General features: G+C 33.8%; 1 protein-coding gene across 1 annotated transcript in view; it reads left to right on the top strand.

The window, feature by feature from the left end:
- Window positions 1-1406: 1406 nt before the first annotated feature.
- The window catches only part of LOC138314820 (uncharacterized), a 33384-nt gene continuing 19836 nt past the window's right edge, over window positions 1407-14954 (top strand). The window contains exon 1 of the mRNA XM_069255382.1: window positions 1407-2495. Coding sequence (XP_069111483.1) covers window positions 2225-2495 — 271 coding nt within the window. The 5' untranslated portion in view covers window positions 1407-2224. The remainder of the gene's footprint in view (window positions 2496-14954) is intronic.

Consider the following 14954-nt stretch of genomic DNA (forward strand, 5'->3'; position numbering starts at 1 on the left):
ATATGTTTCAGTGTTAAACGCCAAAATATCAAATGAAAAGTGCCTCTGAAGCTACCAGAGTAAAAATTCAAACATAAATGCCATCATCGAACGTTTCCACAACCGAATACTATTTCCCAAACCAAATTAAAAGCATGGAGGTCGTTTAATGAACCCCAGGGTACTTGGCAAATCACTAATTGGTTCAATTTCCTTACATTACCATGTAAATACCAAAAGTCGTTCTCCCTTTGGGATTTGAAAGGAGTTAGGTGGGAAAACGGTTTGACATACACGAAGCAATTACCATGACGATTACAGTGAACGGAGTGTATATTTTATAGTTTCTGAAATACCACTTCCCATGAGGGTCAGTTTACGGTGACGTGCATATTCTCCTTAATCGTCTATTTATTGTAATATAGGTTTGTTTGTTGTATACATGTTTCCATTAGGAAATATTAGTATGATCATTTGTGTAAACGAAAAGCCATAGAAATACCAACATTGGCATCAACCAGTACGTTATGAAAGAACGATTATTGAGCAATAAAGAGGACTACAAAAGGTATAATTTCATCGAAAGTCATCGGTACACAGTTATGTAATTCAGTTATATTTTTAATTTGTTGACTGATATTGTTTAATAATGAATTATTTATTAATTGATAACTAGATGTTTCATCGAGTCCAGCTTCAGCAAAAATTGAAATATTAAATTATGGTTGTATTTCTCCCATACATGTACTTCACAAGGATATCCCGGGGTTGCTAGGAAAAAGATTACTCTTAGACTATCTTATAGCGGGGCGTAAGAGGGATATCTTAACATTCGTAAAAGATTTTGGTCATTAACCCTCAACAAACCTCGGGTTGACAAGCGAAATTATTTCACTCGGGTCGATATATCCCTGTTCACTTGTCAAACATATTTACGATTATATTATCTTCATCGTAATCTTAAAGTTTGGCTTTACGTAAATATCAATTTAATTGGTCTGAAATTCAACTATTTTCACTGCTATTTTCTATCCTTAATAGCGATCCAGTAAAATATGAACTGAGCAATATTAATAAAGTAGAAGCGCTCGATGATTCCATGAAATATTCTACGTTTGCCGATTGCCATTTTATAATTTTATCGTTATCACAATTTCATAAAGTAGTTTTATGATTTTTAGTCTGACATTCAACTGAATAGCCAAACTTTATAGGTTACTTATTTCCAAAATCGGTAAATCAAATTATACTTTCTTATATGTAGGTAATAAAAACTGTGTAATACTTTCACAGCGAATATTTACCATGTTGATTCATTATTTCGGAATACGGTAACACAATACAACCATAACTTAATGCGTTAACATTGTAACGCAACAAACATTATAATTTTTTGAAGGAGTATTTTATAAAAGTTCACGTTGCTGAAAGGAGAGGGTGTGTACTATTGATCAAAATACCATTGGTGAGGAAACCATCAACAAGGCATTACGTTCCACCACGAGAGTTAAGCAACGGTTAACACACAATATCGCATGACAGCACAATGATAACGTAGAGTGTTACTAAAGGCACAAAAACATCATGACCGCCCGAAAGGGGACACGCCACGCTGTTGGGAAAACAGAGAGCGCTTGCTGTCAGTCCTCAGTACAAGAAGCAGAGCTTGGGTGATTTTCCGCTCATTATTTTGGTTGATGCAGCGAGATATACTGTGTATGGGTAGTGACTAATGTGTAACATGTAATATTATATATCCCAGAAAGGAGTGATCTCTCAAAAAGCAAAATCATCATGGTGGTAAAATGCTTCATTATTGTCACGTCGGATGTGTCCAATACTAACGCCCGGATTTAGCCTCGTAGTAGCTAACATATACACGCCTTGGCGTCCTTATTGCTGTATCCATGGCGAGCGTAATAGTTGCTTGTCTACAAAACAGCCAGACTCAGGATATCTAGAAGGAATGGACATACGCTTCAGCTGAACTCATTAGGAGATCCAAATTGGACAATGGTCAGTGTGTCCAATTTCTTACATATCCAATGGAACTCAGGATTACAGGTTAACGGAATGAAGACCTATTACTTTGGACATCGGTGGTAATTGTATTAGGTGCAAGGCGGTTTAGAAATTTAGAATGTCTCCAGAAATGTTCCTTGCCAATTGATTTTAATTTAGTAGTGATTACGTCTCTAGGACAAAATCTCATTACGCCAATTTGGCGCGCGTGTAATGAGCAGGTATGGAACTTACTCGCCATTTCGGTTTTAACAGAAACAGAGGGAACGAAACTGTGTATCGCACGTCATTTGTCATTTTTGTCTGCATATTTCTAGATTTACCTTGGTGGTCATTGGCGTCGCCAGACTGTGTTCGAAGTGGAAATGTCAGCATCAACAGGGTATTATCAGTATCCGAGATTACGCTTCGAAAAGCTCGGCAAGTTTGTGACGTAGTTAGTAAGGAAGTACAGATATTTGTTTTGGATGAACACGAAAACAGCAATGTGACAAGTGAGTACATGTCGTTTTTAATCCTTAAATACCATTTCAATTTCTATTGCATAATTCTTCGGATATCATGTGAACTAACCCCTGATATATTATTGTTTTGTTATTAATCATTGAACGTGTTGTGACCAAATCCATCGACAGTGCTTAGTAGGAATGCATGATTTAGCCAACGACGTCCTGAAATGTTACAAAGCTGTAACACATATCGACTTTACAATAATACGCTCTTTAATGAATACAATTATACCAACCTAATTTATATTGTACAAATAAGCTTTAGGTATAGAAACATTAATTTCTGTCCAATAAGGTTTGCAAAAATTTAAAGATAGTGTCTTGTTTGATTAATTTGATATTGAGTGAAAACCTACGACCATCATGTAGAAAGTGCAGGTTTATCGTGGCATAAGGTTTCCCGTGTATTGAACGTGAACCGTTGGTTGTGCTTGTTGATCGCATTGACTATAGCAGCACTTACTTCTTAAGTGTTGTGAATATATTAGCTTATTTATGCGCAACAAGAGAAAAAAACCATGTCTTATAAAATCATTTTCTAAAAATCCATCCATATATCTATAGATGGAATAAATCTGTCCGTTTATTCCAAGCGATTACTAGTATTTTTCAAATCAATCAAAAATACATTTTCCCATGTTTTGTAATTCCTGAATTGTTAACATCTTTGCTATACATTATATACACATATATGGCTCCATTTATAACCACCATTGTAAGATAGCCTTCCGGTTAGATATTACTAGATATAATAAGATTTAGTTGTTATTTGTACAGACACTTGATTACACCAACTGTTGACACAAAGAAACGTGTTTGAATATGTATACATTTTTACTTGTGTTGCTGCGGTGATTTTGACGTCATATCTTGACGTGATTTTATGTTGTGACAATCACCGGAACTAAATGACGGTAAATCACAGTCTTGGTATCTCGAAAACTCCCGTATTATCCATGTATGTCATAGCCAAAACAATCAGTCTTATACTGTAAAATTTGTTGACAGTCTAACTCTATATGTAAGGATTGTTACTAGATAGTTGACAGTCTAACTCTATATGTAAGGATTGTTACTAGATAGTTGACAGTCTAACTCTATATGTAAGGATTGTTACTAGATAGTTGACAGTCTAACTGTATATGTAAGGATTGTTACTAGATAGTTGACAGTCTAACTGTATATGTAAGGATTGTTACTAGATAGTTGACAGTCTAACTCTATATGTAAGGGTTGTTACTAGATAGTTGACAGTCTAACTCTATATGTAAGGGTTGTTACTAGATAGTTGACAGTCTAACTCTATATGTAAGAATTGTTACTAGATAGCTGACAGTCTAACTCTATATGTAAGGATTGTTACTAGATAGTTGACAGTCTAACTCTATATGTAAGGATTGTTACTAGATAGTTGACAGTCTAACTGTGTATGTAAGGATTGTTACTAGATAGTTGACAGTCTAACTCTATATGTAAGGGTTGTTACTAGATAGTTGACAGCCTAACTGTGTATGTAAGGATTGTTACTAGATAGTTGACAGTCTAACTCTATATGTAAGGATTGTTACTAGATAGTTGACAGGCTAACTCTATATGTAAGAATTGTTACTAGATAGTTGACAGGCTAACTCTATATGTAAGGATTGTTACTAGATAGTTGACAGTCTCACTGTATATGTAAGGATTGTTACTAGATAGTTGACAGTCTAACTCTATATGTAAGGATTGTTACTAGATAGTTGACAGTCTAACTCTATATGTAAGGATTGTTACTTGATAGTTGACAGTCTAGCTTTATATGTAAGGATTGTTACTAGATAGTTGACAGTCTAACTGTATATGTAAGGATTGTTACTAGATAGTTGACAGTCTAACTCTATATGTAAGGGTTGTTACTAGATAGTTGACAGGCTAACTCTATATGTAAGGATTGTTACTAGATAGTTGACAGGCTAACTCTATATGTAAGGGTTGTTACTAGATAGTTGACAGTCTAACTCTATATGTAAGGATTGTTACTAGATAGTTGACATTCTAACTGTGTATGTAAGGATTGTTACTAGATAGTTGACAGGCTAACTCTATATGTAAGGGTTGTTACTAGATAGTTGACAGTCTAACTCTATATATATGGTATTGTTACTAGATAGTTGACAGTCTAACTCTATATGTAAGGATTGTTACTAGATAGTTGACAGTCTAACTCTATATGTAAGGGTTGTTACTAGATAGTTGACAGGCTAACTCTATATGTAAGGATTGTTACTAGATAGTTGACAGTCTAACTCTATATGTAAGGATTGTTACTAGATAGTTGACAGTCTAACTGTATATGTAAGGATTGTTACTAGATAGTTGACAGTCTAACTGTATATGTAAGGGTTGTTACTAGATAGTTGACAGTCTAACTCTATATGTAAGGATTGTTACTAGATAGTTGACAGTCTAACTCTATATGTAAGGATTGTTACTAGATAGTTGACAGTCTAACTCTATATGTAAGGATTGTTACTAGATAGTTGACAGTCTAACTCTATATGTAAGGATTGTTACTAGATAGTTGACAGGCTAACTCTATATGTAAGGATTGTTACTAGATAGTTGACAGTCTAACTCTATATGTAAGGATTGTTACTAGATAGTTGACAGTCTAACTTATATGTAAGGATTGTTACTAGATAGTTGACAGTCTAACTTATATGTAAGGATTGTTACTAGATAGTTGACAGCTAACTCTATATGTAAGGATTGTTACTAGATAGTTGACAGCTAACTCTATATGTAAGGATTGTTACTAGATAGTTGACAGCTCTTATGTAAGGATTGTTACTAGATAGTTGACTAACTGTATATGTAAGGATTGTTACTAGATAGTTGACAGTCTAACTTATATGTAAGGTTGTTACTAGATAGTTGACAGTCTAACTCTATATGTAAGGTTGTTACTAGATAGTTGACAGCTAACTCTATATGTAAGGATTGTTACTAGATAGTTGACAGCTAACTCTATATGTAAGGATTGTTACTATAGTTGACAGTCTAACTCTATATGTAAGGATTGTTACTAGATAGTTGACAGTCTAACTCTATATGTAAGGATTGTTACTAGATAGTTGACAGTCTAACTGTATATGTAAGGATTGTTACTAGATAGTTGACAGTCTAACTCTATATGTAAGGATTGTTACTAGATAGTTGACAGTCTAACTCTATATGTAAGGATTGTTACTAGATAGTTGACAGGCTAACTCTATATGTAAGGATTGTTACTAGATAGTTGACAGTCTAACTCTATATGTAAGGATTGTTACTAGATAGTTGACAGTCTAACTCTATATGTAAGGATTGTTACTAGATAGTTGACAGTCTAACTCTATATGTAAGGATTGTTACTAGATAGTTGACAGTCTAACTCTATATGTAAGGATTGTTACTAGATAGTTGACAGTCTAACTCTATATGTAAGGATTGTTACTAGATAGTTGACAGTCTAACTCTATATGTAAGGGTTGTTACTAGATAGTTGACAGTCTAACTCTATATGTAAGGATTGTTACTAGATAGTTGACAGTCTAACTCTATATGTAAGGATTGTTACTAGATAGTTGACAGTCTAACTCTATATGTAAGGATTGTTACTAGATAGTTGACAGTCTAACTCTATATGTAAGGATTGTTACTAGATAGTTGACAGTCTAACTCTATATGTAAGGATTGTTACTAGATAGTTGACAGTCTAACTCTATATGTAAGGATTGTTACTAGATAGTTGACAGTCTAACTCTATATGTAAGGATTGTTACTAGATAGTTGACAGTCTAACTCTATATGTAAGGATTGTTACTAGATAGTTGACAGTCTAACTCTATATGTAAGGATTGTTACTAGATAGTTGACAGGCTAACTCTATATGTAAGGATTGTTACTAGATAGTTGACAGTCTAACTCTATATGTAAGGATTGTTACTAGATAGTTGACAGGCTAACTCTATATGTAAGGGATTGTTACTAGATAGTTGACAGTCTAACTCTATATGTAAGGATTGTTACTAGATAGTTGACAGTCTAACTCTATATGTAAGGATTGTTACTAGATAGTTGACAGTCTAACTCTATATGTAAGGATTGTTACTAGATAGTTGACAGTCTAACTCTATATGTAAGGATTGTTACTAGATAGTTGACAGTCTAACTCTATATGTAAGGATTGTTACTAGATAAATGACAGCCTAACTCTATATGTAAGGATTGTTACTAGATAGTTGACAGTCTAACTCTATATGTAAGGATTGTTACTAGATAGTTGACAGTCTAACTCTATATGTAAGGATTGTTACTAGATAGTTGACAGTCTAACTCTATATGTAAGGATTGTTACTAGATAGTTGACAGTCTAACTCTATATGTAAGGATTGTTACTAGATAGTTGACAGTCTAACTCTATATGTAAGGATTGTTACTAGATAGTTGACAGTCTAACTCTATATGTAAGGATTGTTACTAGATAGTTGACAGTCTAACTCTATATGTAAGGATTGTTACTAGATAGTTGACAGTCTAACTCTATATGTAAGGATTGTTACTAGATAGTTGACAGTCTAACTCTATATGTAAGGATTGTTACTAGATAGTTGACAGTCTAACTCTATATGTAAGGATTGTTACTAGATAGTTGACAGTCTAACTCTATATGTAAGGATTGTTACTAGATAGTTGACAGTCTAACTCTATATGTAAGGATTGTTACTAGATAGTTGACAGTCTAACTCTATATGTAAGGATTGTTACTAGATAGTTGACAGTCTAACTCTATATGTAAGGATTGTTACTAGATAGTTGACAGTCTAACTCTATATGTAAGGATTGTTACTAGATAGTTGACAGTCTAACTCTATATGTAAGGATTGTTACTAGATAGTTGACAGTCTAACTCTATATGTAAGGATTGTTACTAGATAGTTGACAGTCTAACTCTATATGTAAGGATTGTTACTAGATAGTTGACAGGCTAACTCTATATGTAAGGATTGTTACTAGATAGTTGACAGTCTAACTCTATATGTAAGGATTGTTACTAGATAGTTGACAGTCTAACTCTATATGTAAGGATTGTTACTAGATAGTTGACAGTCTAACTCTATATGTAAGGATTGTTACTAGATAGTTGACAGTCTAACTCTATATGTAAGGATTGTTACTAGATAGTTGACAGTCTAACTCTATATGTAAGGATTGTTACTAGATAGTTGACAGTCTAACTCTATATGTAAGGATTGTTACTAGATAGTTGACAGTCTAACTCTATATGTAAGGATTGTTACTAGATAGTTGACAGTCTAACTCTATATGTAAGGATTGTTACTAGATAGTTGACAGTCTAACTCTATATGTAAGGATTGTTACTAGATAGTTGACAGTCTAACTCTATATGTAAGGAATTGTTACTAGATGAAGTATTAGTAAGAATTGTTACTAGATAGTTGACAGTCTAACTGTATATGTAAGGATTTTTACTAGATAGTTGACAGGCTAACTCTATATGTAAGGGTTGTTACTAGATAGTTGACAGTCTAACTCTATATGTAAGGATTGTTACTAGATAGTTGACAGGCTAACTCTATATGTAAGGATTGTTACTAGATAGTTGACAGTCTAACTCTATATGTAAGAATTGTTACTAGATAGTTGACAGTCTAGCTCTTTATGTATGGGATTGGTACTAGATAATTGACAGTCTAAATCTCTATCTACGGATTTTTACTAGATAATTGACAGTCTAACTCTATGTATATGGGATTGGTACTAGATAGTATACAGTCTAGTCTAACTCTATATGTAAGGATGGGTACTAGATCATTTGACAGTCTAACTCTGTATATAAGGTTATGTACTCTAGCTCTAGATGTAAGGATAAGTCTATATAAGAGGATGTGATATGAAAATATATGAAAAACATTGGAATGTAAATTTAAAAACTTATATCGTAAAGATATATTAAGTAGATAGTTTTTAACGAATTGCATGGCATGAAGATTTGAAATCACTTTGTAAGACTTATAACATCGATACACTAATACACCTAGAGCAGAGATGTTCATGAGATATACATGTACCTTATGTTTGTTTAGATGTTGAAATGAAGATCTAGTAGTCTAGTATTTTCCTTGTTAGACTTATCGCTGACATGTAGTTTCTTTACCAGGATGTAACAATGTAACACGCCTTGACCTTTTTGCACTGATATTACTTTACATTTGTATTTCCACAAGTAAAAGCTAAACAAATATACTGCAAATAGTAAGCCTTATTGATAAAATCAATTCAATGTGGCATTACGGACTCAATATACAATATATATTGGTAGTCTTTATTCTTATTCGTAAAATATTCACTGATTTTACGAACCTTTATGAGCAAAATTGTGCACTTTGAGGAAGTTCGTTTATGTTTCTAAAAAACAAAGACATATAAGATTGTGTACGTAGATGTATATGTAACCACAGCAAAGTTTATCTAAAGACAATTTCGGCATAAGACGTCATCCATAAATCAGTCTGCTGCTTTCTGGCGTCACTTTAGCTGATTATCACGACGTCGTTATGAGTTTCCAAGCCATCACAACTGAAACGTTTTATGTAACATTATTCTCTTTCCGTATAAATATATACACACAAAATACTTTGACGAAGTCGGTGAAAAATCGGTGAATCAGGAAATATTTGATCTGAAATAATTGTTCATTTCATATGGGATTTTATAAAAATGATTTTAAAAAGTGGGTAGTTCTGCAAGCCTGTGCGAGCAAAAACTATAACTTTAAGACGAGTATAATACAACAAGCATGCTAATTAACATAAATAAAACTTCGACGACATATATTAGGATGAGAATTAATGTCAATATGTCTTGCAAAATCCAGCTGGCGGATTATTTGATACAATCGACTATTACGATGTATGATGTCTACGTCCATTACATATCCGACAAGTGCACCACCCGGCCGTGGAAACTTCCATATGAATTTATTCGTGTAGAACGATATTTATGACCATGAAGTTGTTACACCTATATGCATTTACATTGAATTTATTTTCCTATTTGTTTGTGAGATCGTGTTTTGTTTTTTTCTCTTAAATTTTGTTTTCCTATTTTTTTTTACAGCTCATAGAACATGCGTACTTCATTTTTAGCATTCCTGTTTATGTTTGAAAAGGAATATGGTAAAGTAAAAGGTCATGATTGGTATCGCTGACGACAATCTCTGTTTCGCCATACTTTATAAAGCTCTGCTGCATATCAAGGCGTACATGGGCAATGACAGAGAAAATCTATAATGTTGCGTAGAGAGAAGTGCTCGCGGTGCGCTTTTGCTTAACTTTCAATTTACACTTTCCACATACGCGTGATAACGTTGTATAGTGCATGTCAATGGTACACAGTGAAAAGGTTAGTCAATAAAATCTCACTTTACATCTTTTAGTCATATCAACACAGTGTAGTCAGAAAATTTGGATTCAATATCGAAAAAGCTGTGGTATAAATTCTTAAAATATCTAAATAAGGACATAATTTAGCAAAATTTCCAAACGCCATCCTTCTGCAATATCAATAGAATTCTTGTGGTGTATATGATAAAACTAGTATCCTAACTCCTTTTGAACGTGTCCAGGAGGACATTGCTTTGTCAAATATTAATTTTGTTAACATTATAGTTTACAATATAATGTGAACTTATTGTTCATTTTATATGTAATCTTTTAAAAGCGCAAATTTTTAGAGGTTTAATAGTTTGGTCTGTGAAATTTCATGTGGAATTGAACGAAAATATATTAAATCTTGCATCTTACATCTGAATAAAGCCATGCATTTCAAAGTGGGGCTTCGAAGTCCGAGTAGTTATGATGTACACGTGAACCAGCATATTACCTGAAGCGAACAAGCGTAGTACAAGTACAGCTGTTTTTAGCAGGTTAGTGTAGTATTCAAATTTTCATCCACCTCGCCAAATAAATTATCCTTTTACGAATGGTTAAACCAAGCAAGCCAATTTGTTTTTCAAAGCTACCTGTGAAAATTAGATACGACAATGATATAGGGGCAAACTATTAATCATAAGTCATATTTCTCTGTTTGTTAATAAATGCAAAAAATGGGTGATTTCACTTAATTATAAGATACATTATGTAACAAGTACTTACTGTGAATTTAGTGATATTCTATATTAGCTTGTTGTAATTTCGATTGCTCGAATTTGTAATTTGATCAGTAAGTCAATATAAGGACAATCTGTGATGTATTGTATATAGTGCTGAAATGGACATTGAATTTGGTAAACTGAAATAAGTTTACTGAAGAGACTCCGTTACATATATATCCATGTACATCACAATTGATAATCATGTTATATTATTATAATATAATTATTCTTCGCCATCCTGACTTTGTCATGTATGTTTAACGCTTAGTCTAATTTGACTTATATTGATAGACGATTATATTCTTGACACAATAGGATATCCCTCTGTCAAGTCAAAATTCTACAAAACATCCGGAAGTTCTGTATGGTAAATATCCCATCAGAGCACTCAAACGTGTATTCAGTAATAGGCAACCCAATGAAAATCCTTGTAAACATGATATTACCAACCACTCAGTTCGGCATTTTACAATAGCAGAGCTACGCATATATACAACAGAGCTTAGAAGTGCAGATTACAGCAAATTAAAAAAGATAAACAGTTGGTAATACCCAATCCTCCACCAGGAGAGGACAAGATTTGCAAAACCATATTTAAAAATAATAGTTTCCTCTTCGCACAAATATAATGCAAGTAAAAATAAACTAAAACATTCTACAGTTATTTATGTTGGTGAAGACATCTGAGACCTCAGTTTCTCTCTTTACTTTGAAGTTCACTTTTCCGTCTTTGCATATGACAGAGTTAGCTCCCTTTGCGGGAAGGTATAGATTGTTACGTCATTGTTTTGTGAGCACAATTAACTTCGTTTCCTCCGAAACGTATGACTTTACGCTTGCAAACACATGACGTCATAATCAATACCTACCCGGAAGTGCAGGTACCTCTGTAATATGCAAATTAGGAATACAAGTAATATAGACAATCTTTAAAAAAAATCCCCATATTTGGTGATTTATGTTACTTTGTTTATCAACATATACAGTGTATTATATTCGTATAAAATCACGAGGACGGCAGGGGAGTTCTCCCTAAAACGTCTCTGAGTAATATCCGCGTTAGAAGTAATATCAAATGCGTATACAATCAAAGAATTGTATTACGGACATGTTGTTAAAAATGCTACAAAAATAGGAAAACGGATATGAACATGTTATTGGGATGCTAAGCTTGCTAACTGGCGAACATTTTTCTATTTCAATCTTGATCGGATGTAGCAGTAACAGAGCAGTAACTTCATACATCGTTTTTAATTGTTTTGAACTATGAATTGCCACAATAGTCATCAAATATAGAAGGATTTGCAAATCATTTTCTAGTACACTGATAAATATATCATAAAAGTCACTTATATGCGAGTGTAATATATGTGTCTTAATATAGCAATAAAATACATCTCGATTTCATTAATGTTAAACAATGTCTAACCATCAAGCGCAAACATTTTTTATAGCTTTGTTTATCACCGATTGCAATATTATCCGTTAAGAAGGATCTTGCGAAGCTGTTATTGATATATAACTCCTTCGAACGAGCTTAATGATTTGTAATTATCTACCAATTGAATACAGCAGCGGTAGACTGACGGTTTTATATACTAAACAACATAGCACTTTTATTACTAGGTGCTAACTAGAACATACCACATCGGTTGAATTCCGTCTTCTTAATACTGGAGTTCGGTGTTTAGAAACGTTTTAACCAATTTTGTTTCTCCTGTCTCACAAATTGTGTCCTCGACGTATCCCTAGGGCAACCGAAGGTCTGTTGCTAAGCAACATCCATGACAAGACAGCTGCCGACATCATTAAAACATCATAAATAGATAGAAAATCGCGGTAATCGCCAGCTGTGTGATTATTTAGTAAAGGCGAAAACTTAGGGTTTTTGTTTGGCGTGTCATGAAAACGTCCAGGGATTATGAGGCTACCGACGGGCATATACAAGAGTCGTAATTCCAAAATCCTCTAACATTATTGACAACGATATTACACCTTTCGTCAGTTAAACGACTCACCAGTACCTAGCGACATTTTTTTTACAGTCGTGATAAATGATGATAATTTTAAAACATTTAACTGCTTTGTGGAGGGAACCTTATCGTTAAAAATTTCCTCACGAGGGAATCCGTATTTCTACGAATAAAATTATACCGAATATTATATACATAAAATCAACAGAAACATTTTCAAAAATTACGATAAAAAGAGTACAAAGCCTTTTAATCTAACAAACATGAACGGTTAGATAAAAAAGGATAATGGTTATTGAACAAACTATTAAACGGTTGAAAGTAAAGTATCCATGAATATGAGGTAAGAACTATTGACTGAGGTAAAAGGCACACTGTAGGCTCCAGTTTTGTATATGATGCGTTAGATATTTATTATGTAGTTAAAGTATGGGGTTGAGTGATATAGCATGTTTCTGATTTCAATTTCTCTTTTAACATACAGATTCATACAAAAGCTACGATTAGACTAAAAATGAATTTCTCTCATGCGCTATATTCCTATCGCGCACGGCGATGGTCGTTAGAGATTCAGAGATGTTTACATTGTTGGTCAATAGAACTAAATAATCTTAGCTTCAAACATTCAAATTATTTCGAGATGATAAGTGTGATTCCATGTCCGTTTTGTTTTGCCTCTATTCAAACCGCAGAGTATTATAATTTATTCTGCTATGATTTTTTCAACATTTCACCATTTTTATCACTTGGCATTATACTAAATTTATATACATGTTTTGTTGAAATTCCGTGACGTTAACCACTTACAGGAAGCCTAAAATGTACATAACAACTGTACGTATACGTACATATATAATGTGAAAGGTATTGTCACCTGACCCAATCCCATTTCATTTTTCACCTCTCACAAGAAAATTATAACGACGTGTTCGGTAACAGTTTCCGATCGATACTAACGTCGTTTGATTACGTCAACGGAGATGGCATGATCGGAAACTAGCTCCGCCAAATTGTTAAGTCGCCTAGCAAATGATAGCGTGATCAGAAACAAGTCCTGCCAACCTCGAATCCCAATGTTTAAACGGAAAAAGCCGAGTCAGAGTGTGTGCTAGCTTCAAGTGGTGTTTAAGTTCGAACTACTGACACACAGCTGAGCAAGGGTTTTGGAAAGAAGTTGGGAGCTAGTCAATTTAACCAAGTAACTTTAATATTAATTAATCTATTGTTGGCCCTTTCCAGAGGGAATAGTTCTGCTAAAGTTTTGTCTGGCGAGGTATACACTATAGGAGAACTGTTCCCGAGGGAAAGGGCCATAATAGATTTAGTATGTCACATGACATTCATTATGACGTTATATATTTGGTCTCGTGCTCATTCCTGGGGGAATATACTTTGTAGTTCCCATAGTCAGGTATGGTCTCCCGTAATCAAGACGGACAGGGAACTGTCGGAAAATAGACCATGGATGTTATTCAATCGCATTCCTTGTAATTATCATGTGATATACTAAAGCATAAATGAAATAGAGGTATATTAAAGTGGTTGAACACCATGCACAATTTTATATTATGTGTTAATTCATATGTGATATACTACACTCTCAACCACAGATACATAGCTTCTGTATAACAAAGCAAAATGAATACAAAACTACTGACTGAGGAGCATTTCCACGTACAATGCAATCTCAATATCCAATGAGGGAAACAATGTTTAGGTTTACCCTATATCTAGTGTCATTAAAGGACGAGCCATGTTTAAAAGATGGCCCAGTGGGATAGGATTATAAAAACATGATTACTGGAATTGTTTAAAAAGGCGCTTATATATTTCCCAGGGCAGTAGCAATTAGTACACTCTAATTAAGGTTTAGTGAATGAATCTTTTCCTGTGCAAAATAGCAGCGTACACGCCAAAGCAAGTAAATAACCGGCAATTTGCTTTCATTTTGAAAGTCGTTTAAAACTGTTGCAGTATAAACAGAATACAAGGTGAATGTTTCTAACAGTAGCTGTTTATTGAGATGTCGAGTCCAAGGTATTAGTGGAGCGGCTAAGGTCGAATTTTAGCCGAAATCGTTCAAAGTTTGAAGAAAGCATGAAACTTTGTGTATGGCTTCTATGGAGCATAAGGTTTCAGAAAAAAATGGACCCCAAAAATCTAAGCCCCCTGCTGGCCGCCATATTGGATATAAAAATGGCCATCAAAATTGCCTCTATAAGCTATATCTCGTATTCTAGAGCAGCTAGATTTAAAATTTAAATTTCTACAACC

The sequence above is a fragment of the Argopecten irradians genome, chromosome 2 (assembly GCF_041381155.1).
Source record: "Argopecten irradians isolate NY chromosome 2, Ai_NY, whole genome shotgun sequence".
NCBI lineage: Eukaryota > Metazoa > Mollusca > Bivalvia > Pectinida > Pectinidae > Argopecten > Argopecten irradians.